Consider the following 25933-nt stretch of genomic DNA (forward strand, 5'->3'; position numbering starts at 1 on the left):
ATGTACGAGAAGTCAAAAAGTAAAATCGACTTGTCCTTAAACTATTTCATTGTCCTCCGTGCTTGTTTTCGCTCTTTATTTGCAGAAGTCGTACCGTGACTTCAGGCTGCAGGGTGTGTTGGACGGCACCTTGAACAACAAGAGCTACGAGACCGTTTACAACCGGCTCACTATCGAGGAAGCCACGGCGGCCGTGTCGGCCGCGGATGGTCTGCAGGGCATTACCATGAGGGACAGCGATGAAGAGGAGGGTTAACGTCCCACCTACTGGACGGTCATAAACTTGATACGAAGAGGTCGAATACCAGCTCTCCTGATTGGAGCTCACGCTTCATGCTCCCCAGCCAGTGCTACACTGCCCTCTTGTCTAAGCCGATGTCACCACGCTTGTATAAAACTCTCATTGGCCACTTACAGACAGCTAAAGTGTCTCTGTCGTTCTGTATTTGATGTGCAGTGATACGGTGGCTCATCGCAAGGCGAGCTCGAATAGCGGGAAGCACTTGTAGGCACAAATTTACCCACAAAGAATCAGCTGATGATTTCTAAGTGTATCATAGACACGGCGTACCACAGTCAAAGCTAGAAATACAGAGCGTGAGGGAAGTAGCGTCTGCTTATGTGCTTTTTTTTTTTTTTTGCATCAGCTTCGGATCCTCAGGCCAAAGCTCCAGATATGGTGGATGAAACGCTAGCTGTTCACTGTTTATTCGATGAAGTCGTGACACTGTTCCACTCAATAGCTATGAATTCACATTCAGATTCTTCTGTAGAAGTAACCGTTGAGTGTGTCATATATAGTATGCTGTCAATGTCCAATGTTTCAGATGAAAGAAAATGTCACTGGATTTTAACAAGAGATGTATATTTCTATTGTCTTCGTGCACCTGAGATTGCCCAGGTGTCTTAAGTGTTACAAATAAAGTGTTTTTAATGTCACTTCTCTGGTCTTTTTTTATGCTTTGCATGAAAGTATTATAAATGACACACATGAAGGCTGAGTGCTTATATATGAAACATTTAAAAATCTGTTTAAACAACATGCTTTTTTGAAGGGCATTTTTAAGATATTTATCATATCATATGTCACATAACATTTTAGGTAAGTGGAAATTATGTTTGTTAACCAAGGAATAAGCAACACTCTTAAAACATGTATTAATGCTTAAATATGATGTCCTTACATATTCAACATTTTTATTTTATTTAGATATCGTTTCAGACACTATTAAAAATCATGACAGCTGTTGGTCTCGGTATCAAATCCATTTAGTCTGCGGTTTTCCGTATGTTCATTTCAGCATCACTTTAAATGGCCTTTACTGAACAATTCAAAAATAAAGAAATGGAATTCTATTCATAGCAACGCATTGCTAAAATATCTTACCATACAACAACTTTTAACTCCATTATTTTTAGACGTCTACACTAAATAAGACTTAGGTCATAATAACATAAAATATTTTTAAATTATAATTTTGCTAAAACGTCGAATGAGATATAAAAACAGACTGTTGCAGCTAAAACATAACACATTTACCTAATGTTAACTGTTTACCACTTGCTGTTCAAGTCTGATATATAAAATTTAAACTGCATTTAAAATGATCTGAATTCGTCGTCCATTTTGGGGATTTAATTTGATAATTTCGTTTTAGCCTTCCAGTCTAGAGACCTTGAAGAAACACTCTGCTATTATTATTTTTCCATAAATATGAGGTTAAAAATGTCAAGGCTTCAGTGTCGGAAATAAATCGCAATTTCTGTCATCGAGTCATGCTAATTATATTTCTTACTGAAATGTACTTTGTACTATTATGTAGCAAAAATAGGCATTGGAAATTATATGCGTATCATCATTTTAAATCATATTATTAGCTACTAAGCTAAACCTTGGATATATTTCTTACATTCAGATCACCGCTTGACTGAGCGTATTTTTTAATTTAATACGGTCGCCAAAAACAAAAGCAAAAAACATGACATTCTTGAAATACACAGTAAGCAAAACGAAACATATTAAGACGCATTGTGCCTTGATATCATCACAGAGGATTTCTTTTTTCGTTTTGCCTTCGCCCAGCTGAGGAAATCTGAGGAGCAGCATATGACAACAGTGAGGCGACTGCTTATTATGTGAAAAAGCTCCAAATTGCAGGTTATTTGACACCCATCTGCTTCCAATTGAACAGCAGTCAAAATTAGCAATGTTCTAAAGTCGCCCTGAAAACACAAACATTATCATTTTAGCGCATTTATCTTAGTGCTGAGCGTCAACAGCCGTTGTATAAAAAGAGATATTACAAAGTATTTGAGAATAACTATTTTAAAGCCACCAAATGCCATCGACGCACTCATTTTCCATATATATGTTACCTTTTAAACCGAATAATCCTTCACGAAAAAAGTCTTCGCATCGAATCAGTGTCAATTGTATTTCACACCGAGCTGCCACTTTTCATTTCTGCTTTTGCTGGCGGACTGACTGTAACGCGCTCGACTCTCTCTCACTCTCTCTCATGGCATGATCTCAGCTCCTTGGAGGCGTTTTGCTGTTAATACCTCTCGTTTGGCGCACAATTCCCAGATGAATGTCCTCACGAGTTTGCGTTTGGAAACGAAGGTCGTCTGATGCGAAATTTAGCTTTTCATTATCGTTTCATCTGTGGGTGACGCGTGACGGAAAACCATCGAATGGTCGCGTGAAATTTCGCTAATGAGACGCAAATAATTATTTTTTTATTTCATATTAAACTGTAATATGAATAGACATAATAGGGGAACAATCTGTGAATTCATTGTAGGCTGAATCTGATAACAGGTGCTGCTGGAATCGACTGTGGAGACTGGGAAGTGTTGTAACACGGGGTGAGCTGTAACACCAACAGTTTAACCAATTAAAATTAACTACAGGGGTAAAATTACGATCATACGTGACCAACAGCCCCCTGAGGTGACATTATAAGACTTAGTATTAAAAAACGAAACGAACAGGACAATATGCTACATTTGTCTGTGGATCAAAAACATACTGTTTTACGTTTACGTCAATACTGCTGTTTTTTAGAGTTACACTCTAAAATGGACTGAACTGTTGTTTCAAAATTGCTATATGGCTGGCTTAAAATGATCCAAAATAGGTTGTAAATTATAAAATCAGACACATACTAGAGGCATCAGCAATAATCAAAAGGTGTACGTTTATTAATAAGCAATTTAAAAATGTTTATTAATTAATGATTTAGACAACTTATTAATAAATGTTCATTTACTGAACATACTAATGCATTTTAATTTCCAACCTATTTTGGGTTCGTTTTAAGCAAGAAATACACTGATTTTTAAGCAATAGTTTTAACATTTATCCCAGTCGCTGGGTTTGTCCGTATTATTTAATTATTATTTATTCAACTTATTAATAAATGTTCATCCACTAAACATATTAATAAAACGTTAATTTCCGACCTATTTTGGGTTCATTTTAAGCAAGAAATACAGTCATTTTTAAGCAGTAGTTGAGATAAAACTACCCAGAAGACTGGGTTAAACATTTAACCCAACCGCTGGCTCAAAACAACCCAGTCGTTGGGTTTTTCACCCAGCATTAGAGTGTGGGCTATTATATGTATTTGTTCCAATTTTTTATTTGCCGTTTCGAATTAAAATTTGCCATATTTTTGTTTTAAATGAAAATGTTCAAAAAGTAAATTTGATTAGGCTACCACTTTCATGTTTTTTTTTTTTTTCTGCTAGAATTACAAATCACGGTTTGTAACAAACGTTTAAACAGTTTAGGTAAACGTTGTAGATTTGTATCTGACAAATACACCCAGAAAACGTTTAAACAAAATCGCTAAATCAAAATATCGTTTCCATTCAGTGTTATTCACCCTCGATTTGTGTTTGCTTTACTTCACTCGTCAAGAAAAAAAAATACCAGTCCTAAACAAAGTATGTTGTTATAATATCGCCTTCCAGTCCAACCAAAAAAAAAGTGCGAAAATGCGGTTTCGAATCAGGTAATTCAAGAGTTTTCATATGTCAAATGTTGACAAACATGACGCGAGGTACAATGATGTCACAGCGAGGCGCTAGGGGACCGGAGATTCGCCCAGCGCTTTACAGTGCTAATAAAGAGCACCTTCTTGAGTTAGTCACCCACAGCAGTGTGTAGGACAAGTGCAGGGAGAGAGAGGAAAAAAAGCCGCTGTAGTGATTGATATAACTAAATCGAGCATCTGGGCTGCTTTACGCGTCTTTGACGTGCGCGCGTGGTGAGCCCTGAGTTGCGCTATTGACAAAACACTCTTTATTGAGCAATCCGGGGCGGACATAAGTGCTGATTGTCCGCAATTGACAAGCGGCGGAGCAGCCAGGGGGGCCTTTGCGCTTGATGATGTCTTTTCTTGCGGGTCACTGAGAGGAATCAAACTTATCTACAAAAGGAGGACACAGGTACAGGTGCTGCGCTCAAGTCATGGACAGCGCGCTGTACCACTCAGCGGGAATATTCGGCGCCCCTTCGGCTTCGACGGGAGGAAGCATGATCGCGAGTTCCAAACCTCTCGCTTTTTCGATCGAAAGGATTATGGCCAGGACGCCCGAACCAAAGTCGATACCGTTCCCGAACTTGTTCCACGCTCCCGTGGGGAAAGCGGAGCCCAAGCAGTCTCCCGCGCCGCTGCACTGCATGATCCCCCTCATGCCGCTCGCCTGCGAGCCGCCTCATAAACTTCACGTCAATGGATTAGACCACCCTGACGCTTTTCCCTACAACGCGAACGAGCTGCTGAGCCTCGGCTTGAATTACAAGAACGAACAGCAAGACGCGACGACCCCGTCGGCCATAGGACAGTACAAACTCTTCCGGCCGCGCGTGGTCAACCAGTCGTCGTTCCACGCCATGGGCGCCGCCGTCTGTTACCTGAACTGCGGGGAAACCGCGTGTCCGCCTCACGCGGGTCTGGTGAACCTACACCCCATGGCGTCGTATCTCCTCAACACGCCGCTGCACGGCCGTCAGAAGAGCCTGTTCTCCTCGGAGAAGAGCAAACCGGGCGCCGCGGCGGACAGGTGTCCCCCTCCCGGCGTGTCTTTTAAGGAGCTTTCTCACTCTCACCTCCACCATTACATGAAGGAGAGCGCGCACATCTTGTCGGAGAAGTTGTTCAAGAACTCCGCGGCCAAACTAAACAGCGGCTCTCCTCAAACCAAACCAAAGGTGTTCACCTGTGAAGTTTGTGGCAAGGTGAGACGAGCGAGATCGATCTTCTGTTTTAGCACACATTGCATCCACTTTTTTTTTAACGCAGTTTGCAATTTTCAGGTGTTCAACGCGCACTATAATTTAACGCGTCACATGCCGGTTCACACGGGCGCCAGACCGTTCGTCTGCAAAGTGTGCGGCAAAGGGTTCAGACAAGCGAGCACCCTGTGTCGCCATAAAATCATCCACACTCAGGTAATTATGCGCTGATTTTACAAATAACTATTTACATCATATTTCTGCTGAAGGTGTAATATCTCAAAGCAGTTTGCTAACATACACTGAAAAAGCTGTAGGTGTAAAAACAAATTTCATTTGCCTTTAAATTTCACAGTTACAAAGAAAAGAAACATCGAATTAAATGTGAAATGGTATTTTCTTGTAAATAGCGGTTTTATTTACATTTCAACTGTAGTACTATTTTGTAATTCCGTTACATTTTATTTATTGGTAAATATAGTGCTATATATAATACATGTATTGTTTTTAATAAAAGAAAATTATAATTCAGAATCCATAAATATCTGCTTTAAGCAATTTTCAAGTAAAGACTAAAATCATGGAATAAAAGGAGGCATGCTGTTTTATATTTTCTTTGTCTCCATTGTATGATTTATTTTTAAGTTTTTGGATTTAGTTGACGAATCAATGGTTTAAGTTTAAAAATTATGAAAGGAAAAAAATATATAATAACGAAAAATGAGAAATTCACCTATTCATATAATAATAATAATAATAATAATAATAATAATAATAATCAAATTATTCAGACTCATTTCGGACTAATTTCTGTTTATCCGATATCATCGAAATTTGTCGGTAAAGTAAAATAAAATGTTTTTTCTTTCACCATTTGTTTGCAGGAAAAACCGCATAAATGCAACCAATGTGGCAAAGCTTTTAACCGAAGTTCAACTCTCAACACTCACACACGAATTCACGCGGGATACAAACCCTTCATCTGTGAATTCTGCGGCAAAGGATTTCATCAAAAAGGTAGCGGTTCTTTAATATTTTTCTATATTCATCGTGTAATTTAAAGCCAACAATACAGATACGCAGAACGATAGATATATTGTTTTCGTGGCATGTTTTTTTGGGACTGGCTTCTCACATTAGTGTTTTGTTTTCAAGGAAACTACAAGAACCACAAACTGACCCACAGCGGAGAAAAACAGTTCAAGTGCAATATCTGCAACAAAGCCTTCCACCAGGTGTACAACCTCACGTTTCACATGCACACGCACAACGACAAGAAGCCTTTCACCTGTCCGACATGCGGCAAGGGTTTCTGCAGGAACTTTGATCTTAAGAAACACATTAGGAAACTGCACGACATTTCCCCAGGACCCCACTCACCATCGACACCAACTGCGAACCTGGAGGCGCAGTAAAACTCATCCGCGTCCCGGGTTTAAAGCTCCGAGGGGGGAAAAATCTAATCGCGCATGCAACGTTTTATTTTTTTAAATGTATTTTTATTATTATTTGTATGATTTTGAGCGACCGTCATCATTGTTGAAGCTCGTCTGTGAATGGTAGATGATTACATGATTCTTTTTACTCTCAGGGTAACGACAGTCTTATTTATTTGAAACTGTACTGTTGTCATTAACTTAAAGAGAGTAATCGAAACCCGTATATGGAACATTCATTCTCGTGACCGCTGTGTATTTTAAACCCCATTTTATATGTTTATTATTTATACGATACGGTTCTTTGTATTAGCTATACTGTTTGCCAACTGTAAACGTTTTGTTAAATCAATGTGAATATATATGCAAGGTTTGTTGTAAATTTCCAATGACATCTGATCTGTCGAAAAGATTATAAAACATATGATAAAGGGGGTAGGGAATCAAAATAAATAAAACATATCTTATACTACATATTTTTTTCTCTGTGAATACAAGCACACTACGTTTTTTAAGACGCATGTCTTTAAAAAAAATCTGAGAGATCGAGACTATATAAATATGCCAAGGGAGAGTTTCGACGTCAAGCAATATCCATTCAATTCATCCATTCAAGGTCTATGCAGTGACGAATATTTCGTATTTCAGTTTAACTAAATAAAATCTAAATGCCATAATCAGTATCATAATTCTGGTACTTTCTTGGCACTAATAGAATTGCAGCAATATATACGCTATGTGTAGACGCTGTGCGCACATTATGAAGAGAAAAGGCCCCCTCTGGTGGACGAAACTGAATAGGGGAAATATTCTCTAAAATACATAGTCTCTACAACCACTAGCCTAAATATAAACTTACTGTATGGGAAAGAGGCCATTGCAACAATAATAGTGCTAAACAGGTGCTAAGACTATTTTGCGTTCAACGTTCAAAACATTGCCAAAGACCATGGGCAACTGGTCAGGCTTAAAACGGTTTTAAAAAGACTTTAAATTTCATGTATTATTAATATATTAAAAAATAAGCTTGTATTTAGTGAGGATTTATTATAGATGTATGGTATAGATGCCATTGATTCGGTTTAAATCGTTTAATAAATCAATTTCGATGCGTTGTGGGAATGGGGTGGGGCCATAAACTATTTCAGCACCACAAGACGGAACAGCTCCCAATAATATATTATCTAAATATTCTCTAAACGATAATAAAAAATCCCTATTGTGTCTAATATGAGTGCCTTGCAAGGCAACACAGTATTGATATTCATCTTTGTATTCGTCTAATCCAATTATCTGCAAAAATGGAACACATTCAACATTCCAATCCAATTAAAACTTTTTGTCCATTTTTGTAAAACGTCAGTTACTATTGTTATCATTGTGGGTTATTATACTGTAAGACGACATAACGAAGGCTTAAAAAAAATAGGGCTATTTAAAAAAAAATGTCATTTATTTGCATACTAAAGTTTGATTGGTCTTTCTGTCCTAAATCGATTTGTTTTCTAAATATACTCGGTGTCGTTTTATATGTTGATTCTCGTTCACAGCCGTCAGAAAACGACTGAAAAACAGTATTTACACCTAACAAATGACTAAAACCTTTTTATTTTTAGGGGAAAAACTGATTTTTTTGGTCTTTGCTCCCTGGACAAACTGGTTTCTATGGAAGCCCGTTTCCGCCACTGAATAAAAAAATAGAAAATTGTAATTTTTACACTTTTTATCTCACAATTATGACTTTTTTTTTCTCAGAATTGCCAGTTTATATCTCGCAATTCTGACTTCATAAGACGCAATTGCAAGTTAAGTCAGAATTTTGAGATATAAACTCACAATTCCGAGAACACACATCTTTTTTCCCTCAAAATTGGACTTTATAACTCGCAATTGCGAGATAATATCTCACAATTCTGAGAAAAAAAGTCAGAATTGCGTGCAAAAGTTAGAATTGGAAGATACAAACTCACATTTGCGAGAAAAAACATAATTGTAAGTTTACATTTTGCAATTTGGAAGATACAAACTTTTCTTGTTTATACCTGAAAATTGCTAGTTTATTTTTCACAACTGCAAGTTTATATCTTACAATTCTGAGAAAAAAAAAACTCAATTTATATATTTATGTGATATCATGTTATTTATTAAGTGTTTAAAATTGTTTAAAATTGTAAAACCAGCAAGCCAGACCAGGTTGGTATGCCAGTTAAAACAACTTTAGTCTGGTTTGAAGGAGTATTTTGAAATGCGTCTTATTTCCTTCAGGAACTTCAAATCTAGTTAACACGAACAGACAGTTGTGGTTTTAATAACAACATCGCGGAATATTTTTATGAACTTGCAGAAAGAAGAAACACAAAACTGAAACTACATTTTACCTCATCATCTCTCCTTGCCACCATAGTATTTGCAGGAGCGCGCAAAAGGGGAGGAGTCTGTTTCCCCACGCTGCTCAGTCATAAAACTGCGACGCGACGTCAAGGACACGCAAGGAGGCAGATCTGCGATCTGAGTCGGGATTGGCAGGAACTAATCCAGGGCTCAGATTACTTCACTGAAGTGGGGACGCGTTCCAGGCAGAAACAAATATCTGTGCTGTAATCTATACTGCATGGATAGGTCTGGTTAGCGCCACATTATTTGCCTGAAGTCTTGAAACAGGTCAATCCCCTGGCGTTGTTCTTTCGTCATTTACGTTTACGCGACACACTTACTCATAAGAGGTGCGGCGACAGTTTATATATAAACCTCCTGTGCCTTTCACGCTACGTTAATGTGATTATTCAGCCAGTGCCACGCTATAGGTGCTAGGAAGCTGCTTAAATCTAAAGGTACAGGTATGTATCATAAAACTCAACATGCAGTCAGACACTTGTTGCTTATGAGCTGCAGGAAGTCAAATATCTTTCACTTTTGTTTTTTGAATCATATGCCTGCGTGTTTATTTCTCACAGTGGTTGAAACCAGCACAGATGTCAGGTTGGGCTACGTTGTCACATGAGGTTTATATGTTTGGGTTTCTTTAAATCGTTTTATGTTTTTTTTTTTTTTAAATAGCCTACTAATTTATTTTAAATAACTATTTATTTTTAAAAACATTTTAAATGCGTTTATTTTGGATATATCTGAAAATGGTATTCTTAAAGCAAGTTCTCATTGTGACAGCTTAGTGTGACAACATGCCCAATTGGGTAATGACAGTGGATAATAACAATAACATATGTTCAGTAGCTGATTTTCTTTCTTTCTTTCTTTACTTACTAATTTACAGTTCAGTGTCTTACTTTACAAAGGTCAGACTTTTAAAAAACAGAAATATTCATTCAAGTGAAAAGTGTGACAACTAGCCCCGGTTTATATACATGCATGTTCTGTGCAGTGGTACTAGCATTAAAATGATCAAGTGTTTTTCTGACAGCTTGGTGTGCAGTGCATTACAGTCATTTGTTCCTAAAGAATGCAAACCACATTCCACGTACTGTCATTTAACTGCTGGTTTCATGTGATCATATGTGACCCTGGTCTTAAGTAGCACGGGTACATTTGTAGCAATAGCCAAAAATACATTGTGTGGGTCAGAATTATTCAGTTTTCTTTTATGCCAAAAATCATTAGGATATTAATTAAAGATCATGTTCCATGAAAATATGTTGTACATTTTCTACCATAAATATAGCAAAATTTCATTTTTGATTAGTAATATGCATGGCTAAGAATTTAATTTGGACAACTTTAAAGGATTTTCTCAATATTTTATTTATTTTTTTTTTTTTGCACCGTCAGATTCCAGATTTTCAAATAGTTGTATCTTGACCAAATATTGTCCTATCGTAACCATACATCTATGGAAAGCTTATTTTTTTAGCTTTCATTTGATGTATTAATCTCAGTTTTAAAGAATGGACCTTTATGACTGGTTTTGACATTTGCAACTTTTTGAACGGACCTTTTAAAGGAGTACAATTACAGCATGTTCAGAAATGGTGCATTAGTTGTTGCTAGTTTTGTATAATTTATTTTTATAATAAAAAATAATGTTAAAATATATTATGTCAGACACTAAGATGTTTCATTTATTTTATTTTTTTCAATTTATATTTATTTTAAGCAGTTTGAAAAGCAGCTGGACAATAAAACTGACTTGAATTGATTCAAACGCAGTCCTCAAATGCAGGAACCCATAGTCTGGGTTCCTGGAATCACTTTTCTGTACTTCTATCACTCTTAGCATTCCACAAGTGTGATTTGATTTTTTAGATGTGTGTAGTTGTTGTAACCTGTGTTGTAACCTGTTTTGGAAACTGGTCCAGTTATGCTGCATCTCTTGAGGAGCCAGAGCCGAGGGTTTAGGGCCTGTGTGTGCTGTCAGCAGAGGGGTCAGCATCAGCTTCATCACCAGCGGAAACCCAAGAGCGTCGTAGCCATCCGGCGTGAGGATGTCAATGTGTGGGAGAGACGCGCACCTCTGGCACCACGACACATCAGGGAGATCACGGCAGCTGGACACAAGGTGCTCGTGCAGCCCTCCAACAGACGGGCCATCCATGACAGAGTGAGTAGTGCATATTATTATTATTATTATTATTATTATTATTATTATTATTATTATTATTATTAATGGGTGGGATGCATTAAATTGATGAAAAGTGACAGTAAAGGCATTCAAAAGAGTTCTACTTCAAATAAATTCTATTCTTTCTATTTAAGAATTATAAAAAATGCATGTTTCCACAAAAAAAGTATAAAGCAGCACAACTGTTTTCAGCATTGATAATAATAAGAAATGTTTCTTGAGCAGTAAATCAACATATTAGAAGGATCATGTGACACTGAAGACTGAAGTAATGATACTTTTAAATTGTAATAATAGTTTACAATATTACTGTTTTTATTGGGTTTTTTAATCAAATATGCTGCTGTTCAAAAGTTTCAAAACTTTACTGCTCACCAAGGCTGTGTTTATTTGATCAAAAATATCAAAAATATTTATTTGATCAAAAATATTCCAAAAAAAATCGTAATAATAATCAGTGCATTAGAGTGATAATAGAGTGATAATAAATCAGCATATTAGAATGATTTCTGAAGGATCATGTGACACTGCTGAAAATTCAGCTTTGCATCACAGGAATTAATTGTATTTTAAAATATATTATTATTATTATTTTTTTTTTAATTGCAATAATATTTCACAATATTACTATTCTTTTCTGTATTTTTGATTTAAATAAATGCAGCCTTGATGAGCATAAGAAACTTCTTTTAAAAACATAAAAAATCTTACGGATGTTTAAATAAAATATATTTTATTTTGAAATAATTTTATGTGTCTTTTTAGTTCTTCACTGTTGTTGTGAATATATAAATCATATTTTATTTTTCATTGTCAGTGTCACATTTTTCAAGTGAACACATTGATCAGTTTTGCTTATTTGTGACCCTGGAACACAAAACCAGTCATAATGGAATTTAAATTGAGATGAATAAATAAGGTTTCCATTGATGTATGGTTTGTTAGGATAGGACAATATTTGTTCGAGATACAACTATTTGAAAATCTGAGGGTGCAAAAAACATCTAAATATTGAGAAAATTGCCTTTAAAGTTGTCCAGATGAAGTTCTTGGCAATGCATATTGCTAATAAAAAATTAAGTTTTGATATATCTACTGTAGGGAATTTACAAAATATCTTAACGAAAGATGATCTTGACTTAATATCCTAATGATTAATGATTTTGACTCATGCAATGTATTTTTATCTATTGCTACAAATATACCCGTGCTACTTATGACTGGTTTTGTGGTCCAGAGTCACATTTAACTAAATAATGTAATTAAATAGTGGAAAAAAGAAATAAAAATGCTACATTTAATTGCAATCAGTAATCAGAGGAACTTGATATTTTATTTCCATGAATGAAATCTCATCCGATTGAGTAAAATCGACTCTTTCTGTTTTCAGTACTATGAAAAAGCAGGTGCTGTTATCCAGGATGACATCTCAGAGGCATCTCTCATCATTGGTGTGAAAAGGCCCCCAGAGGAAAAGGTGTATCCCCGCAAAACCTATGCCTTCTTCTCTCACACAATTAAAGCACAAGAGGCGAACATGGGACTCCTAGACGACCTTCTTAAAAAGGTGAAAGTCTGTTTATACAATGAAACTGGTCAAGGACAGTGTTTACACTGACATCATAGGTGTTTGGAAATATTTATTCAGTCTAAGCAGCTTTCACAAGAAACTCATGTGTCATCATACCCTTCCCTTTTTAGGAAGTTCGACTCATTGATTATGAAAAAATGGTGGATGCCAATGGCTACAGAATTGTAGCGTTTGGGCAGTGGGCTGGTGTTGCTGGTATGGGACCTTTTTGATGGTGTCAACATAATATGCAAATCTTACTCGAATGGTAGTGCAAGTCTTTAAATGGTTTCCCTGCTGTTTAACATGTCTGTATCTTTTATAGGAATGATTAATATTTTACACGGTCTAGGTCTGCGTTTTCTTGCCCTTGGACACCACACCCCATTTATGGTATTTGTTTTTGAATTGCACAACTATTACAATTATAATGTCTACTTTTGAAATTGCCACTTACAATGTTATATGTGGTACTTGGTTATTGATTGTTTAGTGAATTATTTAAAGGAGAAGTCCACTTCCAGAACAAAAATTCACAGATAATGTACTCACCCCCTTGTCAACCAAGATGTTCATATCTTTCTTTCTTCAGTTGTAAAGAAATTGTTTTTTGAAGAAAACATTTCAGCATTTTTCTCCATATAGTGGACCTCAATGGTGCCCCAAATTTGAATTTCCAAAATGCAGTTTAATGGTGTCTTCAAACGATCCCAAAAGTGGTTGTAAACAATCCCAAACAATTTATATACTTTTTAATGTCAAACACTCATCTTGTCCTGCTCTGCCTGAATCTCTTTTTTCGGTTCATGACAGTTAGGGTATGTCGAAAAACAGGTGGTGTTTGATCTTCTTTGCATGTTACCTTTGCAAAGACTGTGTCGGTACTTCTGCAGTGATGTAGGCTGATTTTGAAGCTGAGGGAGAAAATATGAGTTTTTTTCGACATACCCTATCTGTCATGAACCGGAAAAAATCAGAGTTCAGGCAGGGCAAGACAAGACGAGCATTTGACATTAAAAAGCATTTAAATTGTTTTTTCTTTAATTAAAATAAATGATTGTTTTGCTAGATAAAACCCTTCTTCCTTGGCAGGGATTGTTTGCAACCGCATTTGGGATTGATTGAAGCTGTATTTAAACTGCATTTTGGAAGTTCAAATTCAGGACACCATACCAGTTCATTATATGGAGAAAAATGCTGAATTGTTTTCCTCAAAAAACAAAAGTTCTTTATGACTGAAGAAAGAAAGACATGAACATCTTGGATGACAAGGAGGTGAGTACATCATCTTTGTTCTGGAAGTGGACTTCTCCTTTAATGCATTTTCAGTACTTAAAACTACAATTAGCTATATGTGTTCATAATTGTTGCTTGACAGCACATTGGTATGGCGCACAACTACAGAAACGTCAGCCAGGCCATCCAGGCAGTGAGGGATTGTGGGTATGAAATATCATTAGGTCTGATGCCCAAGTCCATTGGTCCTCTCACATTTGTGTTCACTGGCACGGGCAATGTGTCTAAGGTAAGTGTGCATTTATTGTTGTGATTTATTAAATTAATTTATGAGATGCTCTAAGGGCCTCAAACATGTCAGTGCAGCACATGCTTATACAGAAAAAAACAGAGAAGCGTGCGAAAGAATGCTTGGTGGTATAACAATTAAAATGCTTTTTTGCCAGGGCGCGCAAGATATTTTTAATGAGCTACCCTGTGAGTACGTGGAACCGCACGAGTTGAAAGAAGTCTCAGAGAGTGGAGGTATTTTTTTGTGTTTCTTGTTTTTTTATGGTTACACGTAAGATGAAGTGTATTTGCACCTGAGGTGTTTGCATTAATCAGCATTTTGCTGTGTATGCAAGTTGACTCGTCTTAATCTGCTTTGCAGACATGACCAAAGTGTACGCCACGGTGATCAGCAGACACCACCACCTGATAAGAAAGAGCGACGGACTCTACGACCCCCTGGAGTATGAAAATCATCCTCAGCTTTACACGTCGCACTTCAGGGAGACCGTAAGTAAATATACCAGGCAGCTGATTGGTTCCCAAAACTAAAAATTTGCTGAATAATTGCTCACCCCTGATGCCTGCCAAGATGTAGATGAGTTTGTTTCTTCATCAGAACAGATTTGGAGAAATTCAGCATTACATCACTTGCTCACCAATGGATCCTCTGCCAAACAGCTGATAAAAACATCACAGTAATTCACAAGTAATCCACACCACTCCAGTCCATCAATTAACGTCTTGTGAAGCAAAAATACCCAACAGATAATTAGGGCCCTATGAAATCCGTTTTATTTTTTATTTTTTCCCAAATTCATTTTTTCCGTTTTAGTTTTTCTGGATTCCATTTTTTTTTTTTTTTTTTTTTATTAAAATTTTTCTGGACTCCTTTTTAATGGTTAAATTAAATTTTCTTAATCAGAAGGCATGTCTAATTAATTAAAATCATTATACTTATACAGTTTCACATCACTTTATTAAAAGTTTAACAAAAATTACATGTTTAGAGCTCAATGAAATTTTTTTTTCTCACCTTGTTGTTTATTGTTATTGTTTAGCATGTCTAATTATTTGAATGCATACAACTTTTATTCTGACAATAGCCTTATGAAATTTTTTTTCCCCCTCAAAAATTCTCTGTGTATTTACATTTTTTCTGGTTATCAAGTGAAGGATAAAACATTTATTAAATTTATCTTTTAATAAATGGAATCAAACCCATTTTATTTTTGGCCAAATAAATAGGATTTACTAGTACAATTTAAACATGGAAGAAATATTGCGTGATTATTTCTATATAGTTTTCTAAATAGTTTTATTCTTTTTTTTTTTCAACAGTAGTAGTATCACAGTAGTAGTTCTTCTAAATAATAGAAATATAGGCCTATTACTGGCACAATGTCTTCAAGTTAAAGCAATTTTTTTTTTTTTTTGACAGATTGTCATGAATTTCTGTGTGTGTATATGATGCTAGTTTCACTCAAATGAAATGGCAAAAAGTTCATGTAGTGTTGTTCATGTATTCATGTCCTCATTTAATGAGACTGCAGACGCTGAAATCACTGTGGGCATCAAAAGAGCTTCAGTATGAGTAGTAAACAAAACTGAGCCTCTGTGCCGATCACTCATTCATTCAGACCGGGAGACACACAGAACATGCAGGATTTATATTTAATTAGTCTTTTTGCGGCTACATATTTACAGAGACTAGTCCATATTGCAATTTGATTTAAGTGTAATCACCTACTGATTAATTAATCCAACTTTGATAAATTCTGTGACATTCCGCGTTAAACTGTAAATTTCTTTTTTATGACAGGATTCCATGATTCTGTCCATGTTTTACACATTGCAAAAATCATAGGGGCCTAGATAATTTTTATAGCTTGTTTAGAGCCGTACCGTTTTTGTGTTTGTCCCTTTAAATGCAAATGAGCTGGTGCTCCCGGCCCCCTTTTCAGAAGGGGGCGAAGCTTCAAAGCAGGCAAAAACAAAACAGGACGATCTCAGCTTGTGCTCAGCCTTATATGTTTAAACCGAATTGGTTTTAAAGTCAGTGATCTGATTGTACTGTGCATAATAAATGCAAGTTTATGAATTACAAAGACGAAGCACAATTAAAAAATAATGACATAGCTGGTCTCATGGTGCTATCGCGTGCTATCACAAACTTTATAAGTCCCACTTGTGATTTTGAGCTCTACAAATTCAAGCGGTCTACTTCACATTGCTTTCATATGCAATTTTTAACCACCACATTCCCACTTATGATCATTCTGGTAGGACGTGAAGCCAGCGTCCGTGAAAACAGGCAAAGGCAATTTTAGCTTTAGCAGCATTAGCCTTACAGAGTGCGACAGTGCACTTTCAGAAAGGCAATTTGGAAAACAAACGCATGACTTTGTCTGGAGCTGACGTTCGCGCGCAAAGTGTTGGTATTGATCCCTAAACACATAGGGGGCTTCACAGATTTTTTTTTTTTTTCCGGGATATTTCCTTTGAAAATTAAATTAAAGCACAGTGTCCTCAGCAGATGGATGGGGTCTAGACTCCCATGTTTGTTGGTGCATTCCAAAACACAATACTTGTAATGCCTTTTTGGCGCTGACATTGTACACTGCCCTCCAAAAGTTTGTAAACGCCCTAGAAAAGTGGGGTTTTGGACAATATTGGCATGAATCCTTTTTAATTTGTGATAATTTTGCACTGATAAGGGACAACACAAACTACGAAAACATATTTTATTACATAAACAGTTTATACATAGAAAAAACTTAAATTTTTGATTCATCAAAATATCCACCATTAGCAGCTATTACAGCTCTGCATAATCTGGGCCTAAATTCATTGTATTCTAAACTTAATAAGCAATCAGTTGTTGAGGCAATCAGTTGTTATATTGCCATTATTATGTAATCAAAATGAAAATTATTATTGCTGGTCTTCAGTGATAATGTCAAGTTACTTTAATGTATTTGTACCGAAAAATGATAAGGATATTGTCCAAAACCACACTTTGCCAGGGGTGTTTCCAAACTTTTGAAGGGCAGTGTATATCTCCAGCAGCTACAGCAAAAAACGGTAATGGCGAACTGCTGCTTCTCACTCAGGGCTGTGTCTATGGTAATAAGGCAGAGATCATCACAAATGGGCAGGACTTTTTCCCTAAGATAACGTGTACGTACTGAGAAATCTAGAAACGTGTGTTCAGAGAGACTGTTTATTTTTTTATTGGGATTATAAAAAAAAAATGAGTGGGTAGATTTTTACCATTATAGGCTGGTTGTTTTCACACACTGTGGCCACACGACTGTGTTCAAACACCATGCTTAATGAGTCCCCTTTAAAGGGGTCATTGGATGTAAAATTCACTTTTGCATGTTGTTTGAACATAAATGTGTGTTGGCAGTGTGTGTACACAACCACCCTATAATGATAAAAATGCGCCCAGTGGTATTTTTTTTTTTTTTTAGATTTATAAGTAATATCTCCTTTTTCAAATCAAGCCATTCTCAGCATCTTGTCTGTGTGATGTCACAAAAACCCCAGCCACTGTGATAGTTGATTGACACAGCCATCTTACCTTAGACTCGCCCTGAGTGAGCTGAGAACAGTCCAACAGCTCATTAACATTTAAACTCAAATGCAAAAATGAAAAAAACTGACCGTTTGGACTTGTAAACATGAACATAATTCGTCTGTTAATATGCTTATAGGTTGTTACTCAGACGCAGGCAGTGTGCTGATTGAGACAAAACGGTAATATAGCCAAATAGTCGCTTTTTAGCGTAAGTTAGATGTACGCTGATTTTATCAGACAATGTCGCAATTATAATTCAGGATTTAAGGAGTATAGTGAGAGTGATTCCTAGTCAGCATATAGTATTATCAGGTTGTGTTTACTATTTATACTTGTTTTATGTATGACAACAGAAAATATAATGTGAACAGCTTTATTGGGCATTCAGTTTTATTACATTACGTGACAGTTCATAGAATAGAACAGATCTGAATTGCCAAAACTCATCTGAATGCAAACTTGACGCGATGACTTAAATATGCAAAATAATATGTGACGTCACCTGCCGCCACAAGTCTCACAAAATCCTGTGGGAAACACTGAAGTGTAATGCTAAATTTTTCCACATCTGTTACAATGAAGAAACAAACTCCTCTATATCTTGGCTGGCATATAAGTGAGTCAATTAAGCCAATTTTCATTTATAGCTGAAATATTCTTTTAAGGTGTGGTCGTATTTACCCCCATTACAGGAAAAATCCAGTTGTTTCATTGGAAACACACATGATCTGGAATTTCCCCATAAAATTTCTCTGTGAATGCATCTGCTGGTTGAAAAGCAAAAGTGACTGAAATGCATTATTGTGTTTGCACAGGTGGCCCCTTACACAACCTGCCTGATAAACGGCATATACTGGGACCCTCACACACCCAGACTGCTGCGGCGACTGGACGCCCAACGGCTGATTAGGCCCGTTATTCCTGCATCATCGTCACCTGATCACGGCTGCCCTGCACTTCCCCACAAGTGAGTTTCTTCTGTTATTGTTGGTCTCCAAAATGACACTATAAAAGCTGACTCTAAAGTCATATGATTTGTGTGAGAAACCAACGCATCTGATCATCTGTGAATTTCAGGCTCTTGGCTATTTGCGACATCTCTGCGGACACAGGCGGCTCCATTGAGTTCATGACTGAGTGCACCACTATTGAGAAGCCCTTCTGCATGTATGATGCCAACCAGCATATTGACCATGACAGGTGTGGCACTACTTCCTCCAACTGCATAAACCCCCTTACACTTAATATTGAACTTCAGCATGATGTTATATCTAGAGTACAGTGAAATGAGCTAGAAGCCCCAAAGACTTTTAATAAAGTAACCAAAGTTTAATAAAGTTTAAAATTAATTGAGTTGTGTCTAGAGGCCAGAATAACATGCTTAATTAAAATGCTGGTTCACCTAAAAATGAAAATTACCCCATGATTCACTCACCCTCAAGCCTCAATCCTAGGTGTATATGACGTTCAGACAAATACAAATCAGAGATGTATTTAAAAATGTCCTAGCTCTTCCAAGCTTTATAATGGCAGTGAATGGCTGTTGAGATGTTGAAATCCAATGAAGCGTGTCCATCCATCATAAAAAGTACTCCACATGGCTCTGGGGGGTTAATAAAAAATTGTAACATTTATAGATTAAAAAAGAGAAATGCAGAAATAAAGAACCCACTAACAAACAAGTTGGTCGCTGAATTTAGCATTTTATGAAAAATAACTCATGTTCACACTGCCCCAACAGACACCAACAAACGCTGACTGAACATGTTCAGTCGGGTGACTCCGACCAACGGCAACAGACGCCGACAGGGGTAACAAACTGAACCCACAAAACCCAAAAAACGAGTTTGTTGGTGTTTGTCTGTGCGATGTGAATTGGCCTTAAAGGGTTGGTTAACCCAAAAATGAAAGTTTGCCCATTATTTACTAATGCTCAAGGCATCCTAGGTATATAAGTGGTTTAATATAACCAGAATTTTATTAAAAATTGTTCTGGCTCCTTCAAGCTTTATAATGCAATGGGTGGGTGTTTCTCTTCATCAGTCCAAAACAAGTCCAAAAAAGCGCATCCATCCATAATAAAAAGTGCTTCACACGGCTACAGGGGGTAAATAAATGCTTCTGTAGCAAATTGCATTTTTGTAAGAAAAATATCCATATTTAGAACATAATAAACACTTTACAGTTGTACATGGAAGCAGCTACGGGCGGATGACTTAGGACGTCAGCGTTGCACGTGTACCTGTGAGTCTCATGAAAACCAACGTTTGTTTACAGGAGCAAAGGAAGCTAAGTTTCCTTATCGTAGCAAAGGAAAACCAGTCTCCTTTTGGCTTATATCTATTAAATCCTCTGACATATTTCTTTACGAATCCTTGCTTTTCTACTTCCCATTCTTCACCATTGTTTTGTTTTGATCTCTCCACTGCATGTCCGCGTTCGTCACGTGTGAGCGGCGCATGCGCAACGTCAACGTCATACGACATCCGCCCGTAACTGCTTCCATGTACAACTGTTAGCGCAAGCTAGATTAAAGTGATTATTACCTTTTAAATATGGATATTTTTCTTACAAAAAAGCATCGATTCACTACAGGAGGTCTTCATTCAACCCACGGAGCTGTGTGAGGCACTTTTTATTATGGATGGATGCGCTTTATTGGACTTGTTTTGGACTGATGAAGAGAAACGCCCACCTATTGCATTGTAAAGCTTGAAGGAGCCAGAACTATTTTTAATATAACTCTGATTGCATTCGTCTGAAAGAAGAAAGTCATATACACCTAGCATACCTTGAGGGTGAGTAAATCATGGGGTAACTTTTATTTTTGAGCGCACTAACTCTTTAACACAAAGAACCATTTCGGCATAAAGGAACCAATCCTCCATCAACACTGTAGAAACTACTTAGCAATCCGAGTCAGGTCAAAACACCATAGCAATTCCCTTTAGCATCATTTTAAACAACCTCTGATTTGTCTGTGCAGTGTGGAAGGTAATGGCATTCTCATGTGCTCCATCGATAACCTGCCCGCCCAACTGCCCATTGAGGCAACTGAGTATTTTGGGGACCGGCTGTTCCCTTACATCTGGGAGATGGTAAGATATGACACAGGGTGATGAGTAATTACCCAATAGCATGAGGTGCTTTGCTTTGGATTGCTTTGAACACTGGTATGGTTATGATTGAGAGTTTTTTTTTTTTTTTGTTTCTTGGCTGGTTGAATTTAATGTGATGGATGTTGCTCTTGATGATTTGAAATGATTTGTAATGGTAGCCTTTATCCCACAGCTCCCATCAGATGCCTCCAGACCGCTAGAGGAAGAGGACTTCTCTCCACAAGTCAGAGATGTGAGTGTATTAAAAGGGTGTTTTTGAAACTTTTATTTTTTATTTATTTGTTTATTTATTTATTTATTTATTTTTAAAGAAATTGCTCTTGCACTATAAAGAAATGCTTCCTCTGAGTTGTGTTTGTGTGCGGTCATGCACTTCTGCGCAAAATGTTGCACAGAAGGCAGACTCAGAAATGTGTGGAAAAACTTGAATCAGAGCTAAATGGGCGGCGATTCAACTGGAGCCCATCCACACATCCATTGATTTTCAGTATGGAACTAAAGCTGAGAAATCTGAAATACACATTTCTGTTTACATTGAGGTAAGGTCTGCATGTAAGATCAGTACAGAGATTTAAAGGTCATAGCAGAACCGAATGCAAATGCAAAAATAATGAATTTTTCCCACACATACAACACCGTTCAAAAATCTGGCGTCTATGAGATATTTATAAATGTTTTTAAAAGAAGTTGCTTGGGCTCTGCATTTATTTGATCAAAAACACAGTAAAACAGTAATACTGTGAATTATTATTATTATTATTATTATTATTATTATTATTATTATTACAGTATACTTTACAATTTTTAAATGACTGTGTTCTGTTTCAATATATTTTAAATTATAATGTAATGTATGTGATGTCATTCATGTGATGTTAAAGAAGCCATTACTTTAGATTTCAATGTCTTGTGATTCTTCGGAAGTAATTTTAACAGGCTGATTTAATGCTCAGAAACATTTCTTATTGTTAACAATGTTAAAACAGTTGTGCTGCTTAATATTTTTGTGAAAACAGTGATACATTTTTTCAGTGTTTTTTGATTAATAGAAAATTCAATAGAAAAGCAATAGAAATCTTTTGTTAAAATTTTTGTTAACGTTTTTACTGTCTCTTTTTGATCAATTTAATGCATATATGCTAAATAAAAGTATTACTTTCTTTCAAAAAATGCTTAATCAACCTGAACTACTAAGGCAATAACATAAAATAGAAAAAATAAGAAATAACATTAATACACACTACCAGTCAAAAGTTTTTGAACAGTAATATTTTTGTTTTTTAAAGAAGTCTCTTGTGCTCACCAAGCCTTTGATCCAAAGTACAGCAAAAACAGTAAAAATAACTGTTATCTATTTAAATATATGTTATAATATGTAATTTATTCCTGTGATTTCAAAGCTGATTTTTTAGCATTTTTACTCCTTCAGAATGTTATGATCCTTCTAATATTCTGATTTTTTTTTTTCCTACAAAAAACATTTTTAATCATTATTATTATTATTATTATTATTATGTTGTAAACAGCTGAGTAGAATTTTATTTCAGGTTTCTTTGATGAATAGAAGGTTCATCATCACTTTTGATCAATTTAATGCATCCTTGCTAAATAAAAGTATAGATTTCTATAATTTCTTTCCAAAACAAATTATACTGACTCCATGCTTTTGAATGTAGCATATAGTGTATTATGTTACAAAATATTTTTATTTCAGATAAGTGCTGATCTTTGGATCTTTCTATTCATCAAAGAACCCTGAAAAAATGTACTTAACTGTTTTAAATATTGGTAATAATAAGAATAATAATAAATGTTTCTTGAACAGCAAATCAGCATATTAGAATGATTTCTGAAAGATTATGTAACATGTTTTGATCTCAGGAATAAATTACATTTTTATATATATATATATATATAATTTTTTTTTTTCTAGCACTATATTGAAGACTTGAGGGTAATTTGAGCACTTGTCCACCATGAACCATAAAATCAAAGTTAATTTATTGAATAAAGTAATTTGTAATTCTACCTAAATTAAGATTCAAATGCTATTCTGCGTTCTGTTCTCTGCATTCTGAGTCTCAGTTCAGTTCTATATAGCTTGCTTTTTCAGGTGCCAGGTTCTTCAGAATAAACCATGGTGCATTTGTAAATGCAATACCATGGTACTATTTTGTTAGCACCTTAAATCTATTTGGTTACAGTAGTATTATTTGTAATACATGCATTGTTTTTTTTCAATATAGGCTGTAATTACATCCAATGGAAAGTTGACACCTAAGTTCGAATACATTCAGAAACTTCGAGAAAGAAGGTAAGGGACAGTTTTTCTTTTCTTGAAGTTAATTCAATACCGTGTGCCATTACAGCAGTTCTTTAAGGATTCGAGTCTGTCCAGTTGGACAGTTGCCATGAGTGTTATGAGGTACAGAAACTCTGTAACATTGCTTTGAATGATGTGCTTACACGCTGAGGATTGGTGGGGTCATTCTGAAGATTTCTTCAAAGGTTGAAAGACAGGTAAAAACATTGCCATATCCCATCTCTCAGTAGCCTTAACGCTTTTTTAAAGGGAACTCCGGGTGTTAAAACTTGTATGGCTTAATATGACATAAATGATGTCTCCTATTAAAATATATATTAGAAAACCCAAGAAAGATTTGTGTTATTTAAAAATTCCACATTGTTTATACATATTTTGGACTATTGGGAGTGCCATTATTTTGATGACATGAAATGTTTGCAGCTTCTGGTGCTAAATGTTGCTATTTTTACTGCAACACAACTCTGAAAAGAACAAATAATAAATACAGTGCCACATTGTGCAGCTTTTGGCTGTAATTTTCAGTCGAAGGGCAACGAACAGTCTTCACTGCTTTTCTAGTGATAAGAAGAGGAGAAAAGAATGGGAAGGTGCCTGTGGACGAATAACACTTTCTAAAGACCTGCGTCTTTGTTCTCTACACTTTAGCCCTGATGCTTGTAGACGACAGCTACTGAAAGAGCTTACAAATGGCAGAGACAAGAAACGCTAGTTGCCATCCTGACTAGGGCAGGATATCTTTTTAGATGTCTCGATTCGATTTAGATTTGATTTGCAAGCAGTAATAATAATAGGGGCCTCTATAATGTACTTAATTTTTCTGGTAATCAGATGAAGGCATAAAACATTAATTTATCCTAATCAAATGAAAATGTAACCATTTCACCTGAGCATTGCAGCGATTGAGGTGTTGTGTTGCTGGATGTAACAATGAACATAGTGGTCGTCATTTACTCCCGACATCTGAGCCGCTGAAGATGCAGTAGATTACGTTTGTTTGTGAAGGTATTGTGCCTCCCGATCTACATATATCCGTCTATGTTGGCGCAAATCATTCATGATCCAGCTTCACTTACAGCAGAAGTGAGTATAAGGTTTTTTTTTGTTTTTTTTTTTAATCTTTGCGATCGCCTTTTTCTAATAATGTGCTAGTTAGCAAGTTTAGCGGCTAAACGCAGCTAAATGCGGCTAATGTAAACAGCCTCGTCTTTCCACAGAGAGAAGAGAGGGGCGGGGCGAGCAGAGCTCATTTGCATTTAAAGCAGCCTCGACCAGAATGGGATGATTTTTGCAGAGCTGATTTTGGCAAGGTAAAAAGGGTGTTGCTTTACACAACCATTGAGAATTTTTAACCAAAGTATATTATAGACTTTTCATTAAGACCCTAAAGAATCATATCAACTTGTGGAAAATGGGCATCCGATGACCCTGTTAAATAACAAACCTTTCTTGGGTTTCTTATTGCATTAAAAAAACATCATTTGTGTTATATTAAGCCATACAAGTCTTAATACACAGAGTTTCTTTTAACACTATAGATAAAACTGCTTGAAGTTACGCCTGATTGTAGACACTGCTAATTTGCAAAAGACAACGTAGGGCTGATGTAGACCCTATTCCTCTCAAAAATGTCAGAAACTACACATACAGTATGTGACAAAAGTGTGGTGTGGGAAAGAGAACACTTTTGTAATTACAAACAGAATATTGTTTACAATATGTATTTTACATAGCATTATGGTTTAGACGCTGGTAAATCATATTTATAATAGACTAATTTGTGACGTCCCAATGAAAGCGGTGTGAAACAAAGCCTGTTTAGCTCAGTTTTGTGAGGCTAATGAATTTCCCAGGCTGAGTTTGAAACATTAAACCTTAGTAAGTAAGAGATAAAACAAGTTGTTGACCGTGTTTGTTTTGTTCAGACATAGGTTTTGGCTCCTGTACCTCCTTCTGCACTGCCTTAACACCTTGCTTGGCTAGAGCACGCATCCACTGAGTGCGTTTTCTCATGGGTAGACAGTCGTACTCTCTCACCGCAGCCACATTCTCTCCCACTCGCTCTTTTTCTTGGGATTTTTTGCATGCCAGAAAACGAAATCAATGCACCGGTTCTTTTCTAGTTTCTTAAGTTCAATTATTCTCCAAGGTAAGCTTCCTTTTCACGGGCCAATTCATGGCCATTAATTGATTATATCACGTTTTTGAATCATTTTCATTAAATGCAATAACGCTTTCCTTTCATTTTTTTCTCATTCAAGACATAATCAAAGCTTCCTATGCTTTCCACAGTCAACACATCTTTCTTAAAGCTCTTTTGTGCTACCTCGGTCTCTTTCAGTGGTGAAGAACCAGGTTGACAAAACGTTGCTCTGAATTTGCAAGTCTGTCTGTATCCATTGTGGTCTATACTTAATGGAGCCGCCCACAAGCCAACATTGACCTCCATTTAATCAATGGAAAAGTTTAAAGATCCACCATTTGACTTGTTTTGATTTACATGTTCTCGCCCTGAATGAAAACCTTCTAAGAGAGACGTTGTTTCTGATCTAAGGTCATCTGATTATGAGATACACAC

General features: G+C 36.3%; 3 protein-coding genes across 10 annotated transcripts in view; all 3 read left to right on the forward strand.

The window, feature by feature from the left end:
• cadps2 (Ca++-dependent secretion activator 2) overlaps positions 1–939 on the forward strand; it is a 197579-nt gene extending 196640 nt beyond the window's left edge. For all 8 annotated transcript variants that reach the window (XM_051100201.1, XM_051100202.1, XM_051100197.1 and 5 more), the window contains one exon: positions 86–939. In XM_051100201.1, the coding sequence (XP_050956158.1) occupies positions 86–256 (171 nt within the window). In that variant the 3' untranslated portion in view covers positions 257–939. The remainder of the gene's footprint in view (positions 1–85) is intronic.
• A 3235-nt stretch (positions 940–4174) lies between these two features.
• Positions 4175–7139, forward strand: fezf1 (FEZ family zinc finger 1). The gene is made up of 4 exons (XM_051100209.1): positions 4175–5248; positions 5327–5461; positions 6130–6262; positions 6401–7139. Exons 1-4 carry the CDS (start codon positions 4478–4480, stop codon positions 6658–6660), a joined length of 1299 nt encoding a protein of 432 aa, XP_050956166.1. The 5' UTR covers positions 4175–4477; the 3' UTR covers positions 6661–7139.
• Positions 7140–9200: 2061 nt separating this feature from the next.
• The window catches only part of aass (aminoadipate-semialdehyde synthase), a 32800-nt gene continuing 16067 nt past the window's right edge, over positions 9201–25933 (forward strand). Inside the window, exons 1-13 of the mRNA XM_051100206.1 lie at positions 9201–9518; positions 10992–11233; positions 12645–12821; positions 12956–13040; positions 13150–13217; positions 14203–14349; positions 14507–14585; positions 14713–14840; positions 18729–18880; positions 18991–19113; positions 20900–21011; positions 21205–21264; positions 23279–23346. Of these exons, the coding sequence (XP_050956163.1) occupies positions 10994–11233; positions 12645–12821; positions 12956–13040; positions 13150–13217; positions 14203–14349; positions 14507–14585; positions 14713–14840; positions 18729–18880; positions 18991–19113; positions 20900–21011; positions 21205–21264; positions 23279–23346 (1439 nt within the window). The 5' untranslated portion in view covers positions 9201–9518; positions 10992–10993. The remainder of the gene's footprint in view (positions 9519–10991; positions 11234–12644; positions 12822–12955; positions 13041–13149; positions 13218–14202; positions 14350–14506; positions 14586–14712; positions 14841–18728; positions 18881–18990; positions 19114–20899; positions 21012–21204; positions 21265–23278; positions 23347–25933) is intronic.

Source organism: Labeo rohita, chromosome 25, assembly GCF_022985175.1.
Source record: "Labeo rohita strain BAU-BD-2019 chromosome 25, IGBB_LRoh.1.0, whole genome shotgun sequence".
NCBI classification, from domain to species: Eukaryota; Metazoa; Chordata; class Actinopteri; order Cypriniformes; family Cyprinidae; genus Labeo; species Labeo rohita.